The 17,388-nt window shown below is 44.0% G+C and overlaps 1 protein-coding gene across 8 annotated transcripts in view; it reads left to right on the forward strand.

The window, feature by feature from the left end:
- The window catches only part of mymx (myomixer), a 42,583-nt gene that overhangs the window by 13,088 nt on the left and 12,107 nt on the right, over positions 1-17,388 (forward strand). For 7 of the 8 annotated variants that reach the window (XM_080450294.1, XM_080450300.1, XM_080450298.1 and 4 more), the window contains 11 exons: positions 374-489; positions 2,336-2,510; positions 7,469-7,617; positions 7,775-7,874; positions 8,647-8,796; positions 9,859-10,008; positions 11,571-11,827; positions 13,700-13,835; positions 14,492-14,686; positions 15,942-16,094; positions 17,156-17,373. In XM_080450294.1, the coding sequence (XP_080306420.1) occupies positions 374-489; positions 2,336-2,510; positions 7,469-7,617; positions 7,775-7,874; positions 8,647-8,796; positions 9,859-10,008; positions 11,571-11,827; positions 13,700-13,835; positions 14,492-14,686; positions 15,942-16,094; positions 17,156-17,373 (1,799 nt within the window). The remainder of the gene's footprint in view (positions 1-373; positions 490-2,335; positions 2,511-7,468; positions 7,618-7,774; positions 7,875-8,646; positions 8,797-9,858; positions 10,009-11,570; positions 11,828-13,699; positions 13,836-14,491; positions 14,687-15,941; positions 16,095-17,155; positions 17,374-17,388) is intronic. The other variant, XM_080450296.1, reaches the window with a different exon arrangement.

The raw sequence follows: 17,388 nt of genomic DNA on the forward strand, positions 1-17,388 counted from the left end.
TTAAGTACATTTTGATGCCAATACTTTTGTACTTTTACTCAAGTACATTTTGAATTCCAGACTTTTACTTATTATTTCTAGAGTGCAGAATTGATACTTTTACTTAAGTAAAAGTATCAACTTAAGTATAAAAAGTATAAAATGTGAGTACTTTTTCCACCCACTGGTTTCAGGTGAAACAGGGTCTCATGGTGAAGTACTTATGGTTGCTAACCTACGTGTGTGTGTGTGTGTGTGTGTGTGTGTGTGTGTGTGTGTGTGTGTGTGTGTGTGTGTGTGTGTGTGTGTGTGTGTGTGTGTGTGTGTGTGTGTGTGTGTGTGTGTGTGTGTGTGTGTGTGTGTGTGTGTGTGTGTGTGTGTGTGTGCGTGCTAGATGCTGGACGTGACAGTGTCCCAGCTGTCCAACCTCCACCCCGCCCTGGCTGATGGCGTCACACAGAAGCAGAGCGAGGTGAAGGACTGCTGGGCTCTCCTTCAGAAGGCTTTCAGGTAAAAGCAGGCCAAGGGTATAATACCACAGGCGAGTATGGTGGTCCAGCAAATGCACGACCCATTTCACCCAGCTAATTGGAACACGGTATAGCCTTTCATAGAGCTGTTGAAGTGGGCTCTGACTTTAGCTAGTTATGATTGTGCTGCAACGTCTGCACTGGCAATAGCCAGTGGTGGGAAAAGTACTCAAATGTTTTACTTAAGTAAAAGTATCAATACTGCAATGTAGAAGTAGGTACTCTGTTACAAGTAAAAGTCTGGTGTTCAAAATTTACTTGAGTAAAAGTACAAGAGTATCGGTATCAAAATGTACTTAAAGTACCAAAAGTAAAAGTACTGAAATGTTTCAAAAATAGCAGATCTACAAGCTCACAACGCGTCGAGCTTGTAGATCGGCTATTTTCAAATAGCCTATGTATAAAATAAGGCTGAAGTGGTTAATGTATGTTTTATAATGTAATAATTTATATCGGCAAAGTAACTACAATATTTGCCTCTGAGATGTAGTGGAGTAGAAGTAAAAGTATAGACAATTGGAAATACTCCAGTAGTAAAAAAAAAGTAAAAGTACCTCAAAACTGTACTACAGTACTTGAGTAAATGTACTTAGTTACTTTACACCACTGGCAATAGCAATAAGGCCTCTTCCAAATGATTATTTGTTTTTATATAAAGATTTTTTTCTTCCTTCATTAGCGTCGTTTACTTACCTGGGTTCGAATCGTTGGAAAAATAATCAGCACTTCAAACAACTTCATGTTTGAAGTCCTACAACTACTGAGAATACCACACACCACCCTCCTCCAGTCCTTAGTTTAATATTTGAAAGTTTTCCATACCACTTTAAACCTAAAACAATGAGAACCTTCTCCAGTTAGTCAAGAAGGGAGCAACTCGGTTTGTTTAACAGTGTTGCTTTGCTCTTTAAATCTCTGCCATGACCTAAAAACATCTGCTGAATTTAAGATGAAACATGTTTACAAGAATGGTTAGCAGTGTTTTTACTGCTTCTGTTTATTCTAATGGTTTAGGGATGCATATATTTACTTCATGGGACATTTTCATTTTAATTCTGATGATAATAAGCACTTGGTTGATTATTGGAGTTAGGCTTAGTAAGGACTCAGGCAGCTTTGGGAGCAGTGGCAGAAAAGGGGGGCTAGGGAAATTACAGGTGGATATTGGATCGTGCTCTGTGTTTCCTGCTAAATGGTTCATATTCATCACACTGTAACAAGCACAGTGAAATTTACAATATCCAAGCCAACTGGAAGAATGTCATAAGTGTTGACTTTTTATTGAAACTCTTAAGAAGCTCTTAACACGAATGAGAAACGGATTAACTCTGGCATGTGGCGTTGCATAAATGTGCCTAAGGTAACTACATAAAAGTTTCAACTTTATCGTGATCCACAGTGCGTTTCTTCTGCTATGTGCATTTACCCTTGATTTGTACATCCCTCACATACCATTTACAGTGTGCCACTTCATCATTCACAGGAAGAGAAAAAGAATCTGGCATGTTCACAATCATAAATACAGTGAGGCATAACTCCATCTCCTCTAAGCCTGCTTTTCCAAACATTTCTCACAGGCTGAGAGTCTCTCATGTTGGTGGGGCTATCTTTAGATCCAAACATTACATCATCTCCTTTCTCTTATCTGGTGCCTTTCAGGGCTATTTAAACTCCACATACACAAACACTGTCAAAATCTGTAAGACCCATAATAGGAATGTACTGTGGGCTACATGCAGGGCTGTGTGTGTGTGTATTCAGACGTCAGACCGTGGTCCAGCACCGCTGACAGCCGTACGTCAAACCCTCCTTGTTTTTGCCTGCAGAAGCGACAGAACCGCAGCAGTGGCTCCCGTCGGCTCCACTCCTTCTGCCAGGGAAGACGCTGACCCCCTGACACCGGCGCACGAACCGCAGATCGCCGTGGGAACAGACTCGTCGCAAAGGGTCATGGGAAAGGAGGTGAAAGAAGAGCAGAATCGCCTCAAAGGCTGTGTGGTGGTAAGTGGCTCTGGGTATTTTTGGTTCTATTACTGGATTAACCATTCTGTGGTCTTCTTCTCTCTCTGCTGGGAGAACCAACCCCATCTGTGTGCTGGCGACGGGAGTTCAGCCCTCTCCGGTTCCATCCAAGAACCGCGGAGCAGGACGACAGCTTCACACTCACACTGTTCCATGTTGCCTAGAGAGAGAGGATGACGCACTTTGTCCCACGGACTGGAAAATGCCTGAGGTGCAATTCATCCAGGTTGTCTAAATAATAGCATTTCGGAGCCATCTGATGAGGCCTGAGAGGGTCCAGTACGTACACCCTAGGACTGCTTTAGCTCAAATTTATTACGGTCTCCTTCTATCTCTTAACACGCGGTTCAAGACTGCCTGCGTTATAAATATTACGCTCGTACAACTCACAGGAAGAGCCGTTGAGGTGTTATTTACCCTGGCACTGGGGGTCCATAAGTTTTCCATGAAGAATGTTCGAGTGCTGTGATTGTACAACATGGATGAATGAGGAGCCAGAGAAAATAGGTGCTTCCCCTCAGGCCTCCAGAATCCTAATAGTTTTCATATCCTTTAACATTATGGTTAAAATAACATCTGGGCTTTTAACCGCCGTAACGTAAAGTACACAGCCATTGGATTAGTCGCAATATTAATAGATGGTTTGTTGGCCGGTGCGGCGCGAGTGGGTAATCTGTGGAGCTTATGGTATCCTCAGACACAACATTCTTCATGTCAGAGGCCAATGAAACACTTGAACATTTTGAGTTCTCCCTGTGTCCCATAAACCTACAAGGAACCAGTGTTTGCTGTCGTTAGGAAAACGAGTGATTCAGTACACTTGACTTGGAAGTGTGTGGTATTTTAAAAAGCTGTAATTGTGTGTATATTCAGTGATATATACGTTGCAATTTCTGACCTTGTTACGGTCTGGAATTTAATGCACAAGTGACTATTTTGTGTTCAGTCCACCGGTATATCCCAGCATGCAATGCCACTCACCTCTCCTTGCACCCTGGCGCCCCGTGAAGTGTCTGCTGACTCGCTGTCGTCTCGCCCAGTAGTCAAAGAGAAACCTTTGCTTTGCCACACAGCACAATTATGAGTGTTATTATGAATCAATTCTTATAATTTACAGGTTAAAATAATACTCAGGATTGTACTGTGTACATTGCCCACTGTGACAGGAGCCTATCAGGTGTCTCTCTTACCCTTTAGGCCCAGAGCTAGTTGGCATTGAGATGCCACTTTCTCTTACAACAATAATTGCTTGCCTGCTTGGCTCTGGTAACTCTGATGTCATCTGATGTTATCGGTGGGAGCCCCGCTCGCTCTGTATCAAAGGTTTAATGGAGGCCCGTGTACAAGACCCTGGAGCCTAAAGGCCAAGCTCAGTGCCAAACAACCGCCGCTAGACAAAAAAAGTAATTTGTCTCGTAGTTTCACAACACGTCAACTTGTGCTCCCGGGAGATCTGAATTGATTACAGTATTATGAAGAGGACGCAGCTGCATAGTTAAGTGAGATGGTAATAGAACGGATATCGCACACTTGTTAGCCTCCGGTAATCAGTCTTTTCAATGTATGTCCAGACTCCAGACGCACGCACGCGGTAACAGGTAAGAGTGGGCACCTCGATGTAAAATTGGCTATTTTGTCCAAAAATATTTGGAAAATATGCATGATTTGAACATGCCTGAATATTCGACAATTTAGGTCTAATATTTCTACAATTGCTACAAATTGTTACAAAACCTGCATATCCAATCATTTGGGCATAAACAAGAAGTTGAGGGATAAATGTAGTTCTGATAATGATGTACCATGCATGTTCAAATCATGTATACTTTACATCAATTAAGAAAATGTTGCACGCACACGTCGCACGCACCTCTTAGCTTCTCTGTCCATCTTCCTTTCAGTATGTGTTTGTGTGTATCTAGACACAAATAAACCATGTTTGTGATCGTGTGATAGCCGGGACCAGTGTTAGCGGCATCGTTGCTCCAGGTAAACATGGCTAACGTCTGTTTCTTTGGCTAATTGCAGCCAGATGCGGCGGCTGCAGACCATATGGGCTTCATGGTGCTTTAGTGATAGTTCTCGGCTGACATCACTTCAGAGCACAATATGCAGAGAGACCCGCAGAGGAGAGAGGGAATGAGCGGAAGAACTGTTAGAAGACAGAAAAGAACAGAAAGTAGGCAGGCAGGGAGAAGTACCGTGAAAGACACTCAAGCTTTAACCACATGAACCCTATAGTGTCCCAATACTGGGCATGTCGTGATAGTCGAACATTCTGCAAAAATAGGCGAACGTTCGGTGAAAATAGCAGATTTACAAGCTCTCAGCGCAAAGTATATAGGATTTAAGTGGTTAAAGAGGGCAGCGTGCATTAGTAGAATAAGGCCTAGGAAGTCATTAAATGGCTTTTTTTTACCCTGCCAGTTACATAATTCACCCGTTTTCTTTTTCATGAAACAAAGTGCGGTTTGCAGCGCTCCACTGGTGATGTTTACAGTGGAGGGCAAAGCGACGGAAGGCTGGAGTCGGAAGCAAGCGTTCGGGGGGAGTGGACGTCATAGCGATGGTTATCAGCCCTCCCTGTCAAATTCATTAGGCCCGCTTGTTATGCTTGCTGTTTGAATACATAAATAGGTTGATAATGTGCCCCTGTGCTTATAAAATGATTGGCATGTTAGTAAACGATGTTAGACCTCTTCAATTTACTGCATCTCCTGTAGTACCGTGGAAGGCAACACTTTCCCTCAGCCCTCCTCTGACTCACTTCTTCTGTAAGCCGAGTCAGAGAACGCCATGGTTAAATTAAAACTACTCCATAAAACACCATTATTAATGGCCGCTTTGTGCTGGTTGGCCGTTGTATGAATGTAGGGATTTCTTACGTTTTCGATGTGCAAAAACCACTACTGACAGGAATCTTTCGCCATATTATTTGTCACAGAGTGCTTTCTGCTGCCAGGTCTGTTTTTACTGGCAGGTGGGAAAGACGTTATGTTATGCAGGTGAAGTATCCAGGATGTTCAGCATTAAAGCCGGATTTATACTTAGTCGTGCGCTGATGCTGCACGCCCAAAATAGCCGATCTACAAGCTCACAAGTGAGCGTAGATCTGCAATTTCTGGTCCACAACGAAGTAGATCAAATGCTTCAGTTGTACATTTAAGTGGAACAAGAAGCATAATATCTTTTAACTCGTACTCGTACGTGCAGTAGAGAGCAATGATTCAGGAGAACCGACTTGGTGTCGACTAGTCCACAGTCTCGCATTGCATTGCATATGGCATCCGTTTTTTGTTAGAATTGTTCCCAATGTCATGCACACGACATTGAAGATAAATGGATTAATAGGGTTGGGAATCACCAAGGACCTCACAATTCAATATTATCACGATTCTTGTGGCACGATTTGATATGACCACGATTCTTCGATGTTATACGACTCTGCAATTCATTGCTATTTGTATACAATTTTAAACAATAGCCATATTATAAAAAATAATAGTAAATTAATACATGTATAATTATGTATTTAATACTAATTATTATTAATTATCAATAATAAAATAAAACATTATTTGTGTTAAAGAATCGATACAGATCTCGACACACACACACACACACACACACACACACACACACACACACACACACACACACACACACACACACACACACACACACACACACACACACACACACACACACACACACACACAGTGAATGACGATTGTTTTGCTGAATTGATGTTTTTCCCCAACCCCTAATTCATTTTGTGGTTCTTGATTGTTGTGTGATGTCAGATGACCCTTTGCAGTGGACTGCAGCTGGTGAGCACACAGTCACTTTCAGGATGTCATAGTCTGTCACTGAAGGAGTCCAAACCACACGCTGCTTCCACTTTGGAACCGCCGGTACACGAGCCTTCTTGTACCCAAGCGGTCGTAAACGGAGCTTAGTGGCTGCTGACATCTCTCGTATATTTCTACTGTACACACCGTACAACTATTACTGACCTTACCAGTGTCCCCTCTGCATACTGTAGCCTTGGATGGAGTCGGAGTGGATGGCTATGGAAATAGAAATCACTGAAATAATAATAATAACACTGCTATTTAAGGAGAGTGGGGGATAAGGGAATGAAGAGTTTAAGGCGTGCATTTACAACCGTAATGGTTCTTCTTAGTCATCGGAGTGGTATAGCACATGTCAGTAATCTGGCATGGATTTACATGTGCTTTCATAATGCAAGAGTATAGCTGCTTTTTTTCCCATCCTCTGTCTATTTTGTATAATAATGTCATCATTGTCAAACAAGAGAAAAAGCAGTTCACTTATTTTTCTGTGCTGTAATCTGGTCTGGCAGTTTTCCCTGAGAATAACCCATTTTCATATAGCGTGATCAGTGTAGTTTGCAACCAAACTGTCACGTTCAAATCAGCAAGGCTGTCATGGCATTTGCACGTTTCATGTGACTGATGGCTAAACTGACAGGAAAGGCAAAAACATTGTTCTAAAACTATTCTGTTGGATTATTTTCTTTTTTTAACCCATTAAGACCAGGAACGCATCTGTGTAACCACTTTAACCATTATTTTATACTTATAGAATAGCATATCTACAAGCTTGTAGATATGCTATTTTTGAAAAAACGTGAAAATGTGTGCAAAACTTCCAATATTGATTTTTTATTTTCTATTCATTCTTAACTCAAATCTTTGCTCCTGGGGGTCCCTGGAACAACATATTTTGAGATGGGGATCCGCGGCCAAATACATACAAATTTGGAGGTCTTTGGACATGAAAAAGTTTGAGCAACACTGATATTATAGCAACATACAGTAAGATGTTTCAGAAAACTGTTAGGGTTTAGAAGACATTATGTGGAATCGTATCTCAGGTTTTAATGGGTTAAATAGCCTTTTTTTTTTGTCTAGAACAACCGTGACTGTGTGAGCGGCAGCCGAACACCGGCGAGCGGCCAAGGCGAGGAGAGGCAATCAGCAAGCCACGCCCCTTTACCCTCGGGAGACGGCCCCACCCGCGTGGATGATGTCATGGTCGGACATCAGTCAGACTGTGAAAGGTGACATTTCAGCCTGCATGGCCTTCCTGCTCTCTCGCTCTCTCACTCTCACTCTCTCTCTCTCGCTCTCTCTCTCTCTGTCACTCTCTCTCACTCTATCTGCCCCTCTCATTATGTAAGTCATAATTGGAGTCACATGTCTGCATTTACTTTGCAGCAGGAAACCCAGAGTGGAGCCCCAACTTGCCGCCGCCCCACCACCAGGCCACCCACAGCCTCACGCACAGCTTCAGAAGTTCACCGTCTCTGCTGACAAGGTGACTTGTCCCTTCTTCGCCAAGACACTGCATTTCCTCGACACTGAAAAACCTATTCGCTTTCTCACACATGACCGTATGTTCCCCAGACCATAGAGCACTTCACAATAACAGTCTGTACATTCAAACCTTAAATGAGATGACTTTCCATTAAACGTTCTTGTGTGACCTCAACATAAAAACAAACTCATAAACCTAGTGTAAACCCTTGCCACATGTACGCATCAAGTATTACACCATTATTATGCAACAAGGCACACGTAAATCTGGTCCATAACTATTAACAGTTAAGATGTGCTAATTATTGAATCGGCATGACTTTGAAAGTGTGGTGTGGTGTGTGTGTGTGCGTGTGTGTGTGTGTGTGTGTGTGTGCGTGCGTGCGTGCGTGCGTGCGTGCGTGCGTGTGTGTGTGTGTGTGTGTGTGTGTGTGTGTGTGTGTGTGTGTGTGTGCGTGCGTGCGTGCGCGCGCACACGCGTGCATACATGCGCGTTGTGTGCGAGAGAGAGAGAGAGAGAGTAAAGAGAGTAAACAAGCACTTGTGTTCTCGTGCTACCTAATTTCCAGGAATTGTCCTGTTTTTTGTTTTGCAAGAGCTGAGTATGTTGGGTGGGGAGGCATTGGGTGTAGGAGCCAGGATGAGGTAGAATGTCTGGATCCTGTTCACCGCCAAACCGTTTCCTTTGGCACGGGTCTCTAAATGTCACCTGTCTTAATAGTCCTATCCCTCACATCCGTCCTTTCTCTTCCTCCTATTCCTCACCTCGACAGACCCTGTCCTGGCTAAAAGACAACGTTGCCATGGCGACACAGGTGTGCTCCATGGCCAGGTCCGAGGGACTGGACACGGCCAGGAGGTGTCAAGACGCTCTGGAACAAGAAATCCTCTCCAACAGAGCCAGGATAGAAGTGGTGAAAAGGGTAAAACCTCTCTATTTCTCTGGAAATAATCACTGAGGTAGCAATGTCTAAAACCTACCTTTATTTAAAAACAATCGTGTCCCTTTGAGATTTTTTTTCTTTGCAATGACAAAAGGAAATTTCATCCAAGACAGCCATGGTTAACTATAATGAAAACATAAAAAATTATATAAAAAAATGTGTCTCCTGGTGGCACTATAAAAGGCAGATGTGAAAAATGCAGGGCAAAGGTTTTTCCTTGGCCTCTAGGGAGTGCACATACAAAGTTTGACACAGATCGTGCAGTAAAAACACGAATCGGCCTGTTATAGCGCCACCATGAGGCTGATTTGAAAATTTTCAAGTGGCCTTTCTTCGTCGGCCTAGTGGGAATGTGCGCGCAAAATGTCACAGAAATTGCACGCTGTGTTCATGATTTGAGGCATTCTGTTCAAAACGGAGCAGTCCTGCAAACTTTGGAAGCCATTTTTAGCCAATCAGGATGGAATATGAAAAATCTGAAAGACCCATTTCGTTTAATGATTATACTGTGTACCGATTCGCGTGACGTTTGGACAAAATCTGTAGGAGTACTGTCAATTTTTTTGTTGTTGCAAAAATCGGCCTCCTAGTGGCAGGCCCATGTGAAACATTTGGGCCAGAGCTTCTGAATTGGCATCCAGGGAGTGTGTGTGCACAGTTTCGCTGCGATCAAGCTAACGGTGCCGGAGATTACCTGCTCACAGACGGACGGACACACGGACACACACACACGGACGGACGGACAGGGTGCAAAACATACTCTCTCGCCATGCCTTTCGGCCTGGCGGAGACAATAAAACTAACAAATACAAAAGGGTCTTACCCACTGGGCTATATATGTAGCCTCGCGTGGCCAGACAATATCACACGACACATCTGCCGAGGGCTAAAGTGCATGCAATTTTGCAAAGGCAGATTCGTCTGGAACCAGGCTACTATATATGGCCACCCTAACCAAAAGCACTAGTTTAGATGATGTAATTCCATCAGTTCTCAGTCATGGCATCATGTTCTCATCAGTTCTGTACCCGTATCCCTCAGGAGGGCCGTGGGTTGTGCCGCGCACAGCACCCCGGCAGCGCCAAGATCGAGGAGTTCCTTGGCCAACTGGAGGTCCTGTGGGAAGAGTTGCGGCGCAGGCACCAAAGGAATGCTGTTTTTCTGCAGGCTTCAGAAGAGCTGGGTTTCAGGGTAAGGTCCTCTCGAGCTCATATTCATAAAGTTTTCCCAGAATAGGAGTTTCTCATAAGTCATAATGAGGTAAGTTGCTTATTTCTTAAGCTGGAGTGTAATTTATGGGTGTGACGGATAATCTTAGACTGGTATTCCTCATTTGAGAGCGTTATAGTGGCTCAGGGCCTGAGCCGTACACACACACACACACACATTCCCAGTTAGGAGCTCAATTACTTTAGCTTTTTACCACCTTAATTGGCAGAGCCTGTAAGGTATATATCTTTAACAATTCAAAATGGTTGATCCAAAGCATATAAATTGCTCAGCCATATCATTTAATTATGGGATGGAAAGAGACTGCAAATCCCCCCAAATTGGAGACTGGGAATAAGTACAAGTGTTTTTTATTGGAACAGGAGTTATTCAGGTCAGGGTCTACCTCCAGAGTCTTCAGTGTGTTTAACTTGTGTTTAACTTAAGCCAAATTGTCCTTTATTGGACTTTTCGCACATAACATCATGACCAGCTTTTCTTCTTTTGTCTTTTACCTTAACCCATTAAGACAGGGAACGCATCTGTGTGTCATTTTAAGATTTCTTTGGCTATTCAAAAATAGCAGATATACAAGCTCATAGCGAGGCACCGAGTGCCGCGCTACGAGCTTGTAGATCTGCTTTTTCTTTTTTTTATCGTGAAAATTTGGGCAAATCTTTTAATAATATATTTTTTAAGCGAACTGCGGGGTCCCTAGATTAGAACAACATATTTTGAGATGGGGTCTGTGGCCAAATACATATAGCAACATAAGTTTCTTTTTTTAAACTGTTAGGATTTAGAAGACATTTGTAGAGTCCCAGAAGCAAAGATTTGAGTTACAAATGTTCGCTTAAAAAAATATAATATTCAAAGATTTGCACAACTTTTCACGATAAAAAATAAAAAGCAGATCTACAAGCTCTTTTTTTTTTATAGCCCAAAGAAATCCTAAAATGACACCGATGCGTTCCCGGTCTTAAAGGGTTAAATCACTCAGTGTTTTAAACCAGTGGTTCTCAAACTTTTTCATGTCAAGGACCCCCAAATTGACACTTATTAGCCCGCGGACCCCCATTTGAAAAGATAAGCCAGGGACCCCCATAAGAGAAGATTTTTACGGCTCTCTAGCAGTGATTCTCAACCATTTTAACTTCAAAGGACCCCCACTTTGACATCCATTAGGCTACGGACCCCCATTTAATGGCATTTATATCTCTGGGACCCCAATTCATATTGTAAAATCAATGTTAATTTAACTCTGAGAGTGTCCAAATGGAACCAAATGGACCCGTTAGGGTCAATTTGGTTCCATTTGGACACTCTCAGAGTTAGACCCATAAGGGTCTATTTGGTTGCTATCCATCATTTAGCTGGGGACCCCCTGGAACCCCCTCAAGTACCCCTGGGGGTCCCCGGACCCCACTTTGAGAACCAATGTTTTAAACGGATAACGTGCTTCTCCTCAATACCTTTTCCCGCCGTTTCCCTGCCTCCTGTCTTATAGCCTCTGTTCTATACATACTGTACGTCTCTCCCTATAGGCTGTAAAAGTGCTGCAAGCTCTGGGCAGCCTGGAGGCCTGGCTGGAGTCCGTGGAGTTGTCCATGCGAGAGTCCTCCCTAGCGGGGGACCCCGAGACCATGAGCGTGGCCGAGAGGGCGAGCTGTCTGCTGGAGCGAGAGGTGGCGGCACGCAGCCTGGAGCTCGGCGCTCTGAGGCAGGAGGTGGACAGGCTCCGGGGCCAGAGTCACCCCCACGCACAGGCCCTGCCAGCCCGCATGGAGGAGGTTGAAAGGAAGTGAGTGGCTCACCCAGTGGGTGGAGGAAGTATTGAGCAGTGGTGGAAAAAGTACTCAGATATTAAAAGTAAAAGTAACAATACCACAATATAAAAATACTCTGTTACAAGTCCTGTGCTCAAAATGTTACTTGAGTAAAAGTACCAAAGTATTGGCATCAAAATATACTTAAAGTACCAAAAGTAAAATTACAAAAATGTTTGAAAATAGCAGATCTACGCGTTGGCATTGTGAGCTTGTAGATCTGCTATTTTCAAATAGCCTATGTATAAAATAGGGCTGAAGTGGTTAATGTATGTTTTATAATGTAATAATTTATATCTGCAAAGTAACTAGTAGCTAAAGCTGTCAAATGATTGTGGTGGAGTAGAAGTACTGAAAATTGGAAATACTCCAGTAAAGTAAAAATACCTCAAAATTGTACTTAAGTACAGTACTTGAGTAAATGTACTTAGTTACTTTACACCACTGGTATTGAGATTTTGGAATTAAGTAAAAGTAGCAATACCATGGTGTTAATATACTTTGTTGCAAGTAAAGGTCCTGCATTACTTACTTAGTAACATAAATATACTAAAGTCAAAGTCAATGAACATTTCAGAACCAATCATGTTATTGGACTATTATTATTAACCACTCAAGCCCTATTTTATAATTCGGATATTTGAGTTGAAGGATAAAGTATCAAGAAATTGAAATACTTTACTAAAGTAAAAGTACATTGGAATTGTACTCCAGTACAGCACTTGAGTAAATGCACGCGCTTATTTTCCACCACTGCAAAGGGGTTTGCGGGGGAAGTCGTCTGACAAACGTCATCACAGAAGATTCATGTTATGGACGTGAACGTTGCAGACCCTGCACTGTGGTCTTGGTGTTCGCTGTGGTCAGGACATTTTTGTCAGTGTTTCCAAGTGGCTACAGAGTTATGTTTGCCATTACTCTATGATATACAGTGTACAGTGTATCAAACGTGGAAGAGGTTATTCATAAAATCCAAAGTCATATTTATTTAAGAAAAACAATTTCACTTCATAAAGTGCATAGACCACAAAAAATAATATTGTATTCATAGCACTCGATTTTAAAACGTCTTCATTTTTTACTTGGACAGAATAATTCCCCATGTGCTCATTCACAGCGAGGCAAAAAGTTGACTCACTTGAGATGTATCGTGACATACACTTCACCCGCGGGTTGTCAGTGTATGTCAGAGTCACTCATGCCATGTTTTCCAAGTCGATGCCCGGCTCCTTTGGCGAGGCTCATGTTGCCTCCAGAGAAGGGCAAGTAAGTTGGCGCGTTGGCAACGCCGGTTGGTTTATTGGACGCACCTATGTCTATAAACACAAGACCAGACTCTGTAAAGGACACCTAGCTAACCAAAGAAAATAAAGAAAAGGAAAGCGCTCCGGTTAAGTGTTTCCAGGGCGAGGGTGTGTTGGGATGGAGGTGGGGGGGGTAAGTGACAGACACTTTGTACAGTGTGCGGATGCAGGTACGAGCTCTCCCTCTCTCACTCAACAGCTGTGAGACAGTTGGGATGACATCACCGTTGAACCCTGGCCTGCACACGAGTGGCCCTGCTCAAGGCTCATTTGTTGTGTAAAAAAAAAACCTTGTCACGTCGCTCCATTTGCAACCTCTAATATAAACTCTGGGTGGGCAGAGTTCTTTCATGCCCAGCAGTGTGTATATTTACAAGACATTATGATGTATGAATTCCTTTAGAGGAGCGGCACTCTTGCGTGACAAACGGTGCCCTCGTTGCTGTGATGTGGTTCCGATGAAAGGAAGCGGTGCCTGTATTCCTGGTTACAGACAAACATTTGAGGTGCGCGGGGTTATTAATGTCACACTGTTTTCTCCAGGTACCACAGTGTCCAGAGTGCTTTGACCCTGCAGAGCTCCGAGCTGCAGGACACGCGCATGCTCACTGAGTTCCTGGAGCGCGTGGAGCTGGAGGAGAGCCAAGAGTTCAGCGGGAGTCATTACGGCCTGGGACAGGTGAGATGTTTCCTCATCTTCTTACTTTGGGATGCTTGAAACGGTATAATCGCGAGTGGCGGCGCGATGAATCGTGAGCTTGTAGATCAGCTGTTTTACGCCGCATGACACAGGCACACGAAGAAGTACAAGTCATACCTGACAGTATGAGACACGCTTTGACTTCACTTTTACAGCTTATATCGGCATGTCCTTGAGCAAGGCACACATAATCCAGCTTTTCACGAGGAGTTTGCTGTAAAGAAGACCGTTTCTTGGTCAAATTGCTTTCTTAACTAGCCTGGCTCCAGCCCCTGAATCGTATTCGCTATCCACTCTCATGGGTCTGGTGACATTAATCTAACCGGGCCGATGGGGATGATCTAGAATGAACCAATCACCTAAGAGTCCCACTTTGGCCACGCCCCATCTCAGAAACTGAGAGGGCTTTCAGACTGAATAATGGAGTGAAACGAAATGACAATTCAGGCTGAGTGTCAGGCTATTTCTTAATTCATGTTAAGGGGAAACAAAACATAGTCGCCAAAGACTGGAGGCTTTGTGGGGTCAAATTATAATAAATAATGATCCTTTATAAACAAGCCCATAACCGCTCTAAAGCCTTTGCATTTGGCTTCAATTTTGTGTGTGTGTGCGTGCGTGCGTTTGTATTACAGCCTCTCCATAGTGACATCACCTCAACCCCCACCTTGCTGGGACTCCCCAGTAGTGGGGGTGTGGTACCCCTGATGGAGAGCATGGGAGACCCTGTGGAGGAACTGCGGGAGGCTGTGGAGATGCTCAACGACACGGTGAGAGAGAGAGGCCGGTCACAGAGCCATGACCTGGCCATCCACCAGCTGCTGAGCAAGGTACACAGATCGCTGCATATATTACACTCTAGATAGTCTTGACATGTCATTGTAACTGACCACAAAGAGCGATAGTTCATTAAATAGATGGTCAGAGTAAAGTTTGCTCTGTTACAGTGATCTTACATGAAGTTCAGTACGTTCAAGATTCCAATACGTTAAGTTTCTCCTTTTTTGTCACAACCAGCTGCATGGCTGCACAGACCAATAGAGTAAACATCTGGTTTTCTTTTGTCTGTGGCTGCTGGCTTTAATAGACCCCAAATGAGCCACCACTCCCTGTTGCTATTGGTCATTTGGTGTTTTTATTTGATTTATTTTGGGCTAAAAGAGGCATGTATATCAAAATATCCATGAAGATGCTTGTCCATAGAGGATAACCACTGACAGTACTCAAAACAGGTCTTTCCTAGCAGCATCGTCAATGGGAAAACAGATGATGACTAGTTTAGTAATACAGTGGTTCTCAAAATGGGGCCCGGGGACCCCCAGGGGTCCTTCTAGGGGGTCCCCAGCAAAATGTGTCAGTATAGCATCAGTACAGCAGAAGCAGTTGAACCACTTTAACCCTTATACGTCGGGTTTTGAAAATAGTAGATCTACAAGCTCACAATGTGACGCAATGTGATGCTTTGTGAGCTTGTAGATCTATTTTCAAAACAGCTGGGGAAAAAAATCTTGTATGGGGGCTCCCTGGCACAAAATATTTTCAGATGGGTGTGCGCGTCCAAATACATAATACATTTTTTTTGGGGGGGGGGGGGTCCTTGACATGAAAAGTAGGGGTGTGCCGATATATCGTCCCGCGATATATCGTGATACGTTTTCGTGACGATATGTATCGTTTTGGGGGAAAAAAAATATATATATATTTTTTTACAATAATAATAATAATAATCAGGCATGCAAACAGCCCCGAGGTGAAAAGGGTGACAACATGTTGTTTTTTTCGGGTCAGGTGTCACACTATTGCCCTATTTGGATTCAAAACGGCTATTGTAGCTGAAAAGCTACAAGTTTGCATAATGCAAAAACAGAATTATTTGTTTGCATTAGCTTTTTTTCTCCCCCATATATTTTCATTATAAAAAAGTGCGGATCGTATCTTATCGAAATCGTATCGATGTCGTGAGTCCAATATCGTATCGTATCGTTTCGTGAAATTAGTGTATCGGCACACCCCTAATGAAAAGGTTTGAGAACCACTGTGTAATTGATGCTATAATAATCATGTTCTCTGCCCTGGCCCATGCAGCATACTAGTCTGGCGGTGCGTGTGGAGGAGAGCGTGTGCCGCAGCAAGGCGCTCAGCGTGGACGTCCTGGAGAGGGAGACGGACATGGCCGTCAAGTGTGAGCCGGACCGCTATGGCCTGCAAGACCTGCAGGAGCTGCAGGACCGCCTGGAGGTGAGGGGCGAGGAAAACACCCAACATTGTGATCACGATGTCGTAAACATTTAAGCGGCGACGCAGCGGTGTTATAATATGATGCAGTATTTTCCGTCGGTTGCAGAGCCGATGCCCCTGGTGTTTAGGGGAAGCCCCCCTCTCCCCTGTGGTCTCTCTCCTACTAACACATTGTTCCACAGTCTGTTTCCTGTTGTGCCAGATTTTCTCACATCCAGCGGAGGGCCCGGCCAGACCCCGGCTTTGTGCGCTGTTTAATTTATGATATAAACTGCACCATGCAAACACACGCAAACACACACACACAGACACACACACACACACACACACACACACACACACACACACACACACACACACACACACACACACACACACACACACACACACACACACACACACACACACACACACACACACACACAGAGCGTGCAAATGTTTATTATTCACCAAGGATATTTGTTTATGTGTGTGTGAGTCACTGCTCAGTGAGTGTTAACTGTGTGCGTGTGTGCGTGTGTGTGCGTGTGCGTGCGTGTGTGCGTGTGTGCCTGCGTGTGTGTGTGTGTGTGTGATACAAAGGTTCTATTTGGTGGGGTGTGTTGTATATGTCTCTGGGTTTAGGGGGTTAGAGTTGTGAGTCATCTTTGGGCAGCGTTGTGTTTATCACACGCACGCACAGCTGTCTGGACTTGATACCATTGAAGAACAGAAATGACCTAATCTCCCATTCTGAAATAAGTGTGTCGTCAGAGGACCGGCATCCGCTACTCTGTGTTCCTGAGGCTAACCATAGCTGAGAAACAGTATAAAGCATCGCTCCCATTGAGGCCTTTATGCTATTAATTACTGCCTCGTCAAACGGAGAGAGAGAGAGAAACAGCCAACATTGCTTTCTAGCTATAGAATGCTGGGCCATATGCAGACCATATGGGTGTCTTCTGCACATTATGCATAAAGCTAAGGGGATGAACTCATGCTTAGAGATCCGATTGCCAAAAGCCTATCTGACTGATCCCTGGGATGATGAGATGATAGGTTTTTATTTTGATTCTCTGCAGATTGACTATGAGGTCATCGGCGAGGAGGTGAAGGAGACGGAGCGCCAAGCCTCGCGGTTGGAGGAGCTGTGCCCCGAGAGGGTGAGCGCTCTGGGGGCTAAGATCCGGGCGACCCTGCAAGGCTGGACGGAGGTGGGCAGGAGCATGGCGGAGAACAGAGGGAGGCTGTGCGAGTTCGTTCAGCTTCAGGACTTCTTCAGGAGCTACCTCGCCATGATGTAAGCAGGGGGCAC

The sequence above is a fragment of the Gymnoscopelus braueri genome, assembly GCF_963280865.1.
Source record: "Gymnoscopelus braueri genome assembly, chromosome: 14".
In the NCBI taxonomy this organism is placed as follows: Eukaryota; Metazoa; Chordata; class Actinopteri; order Myctophiformes; family Myctophidae; genus Gymnoscopelus; species Gymnoscopelus braueri.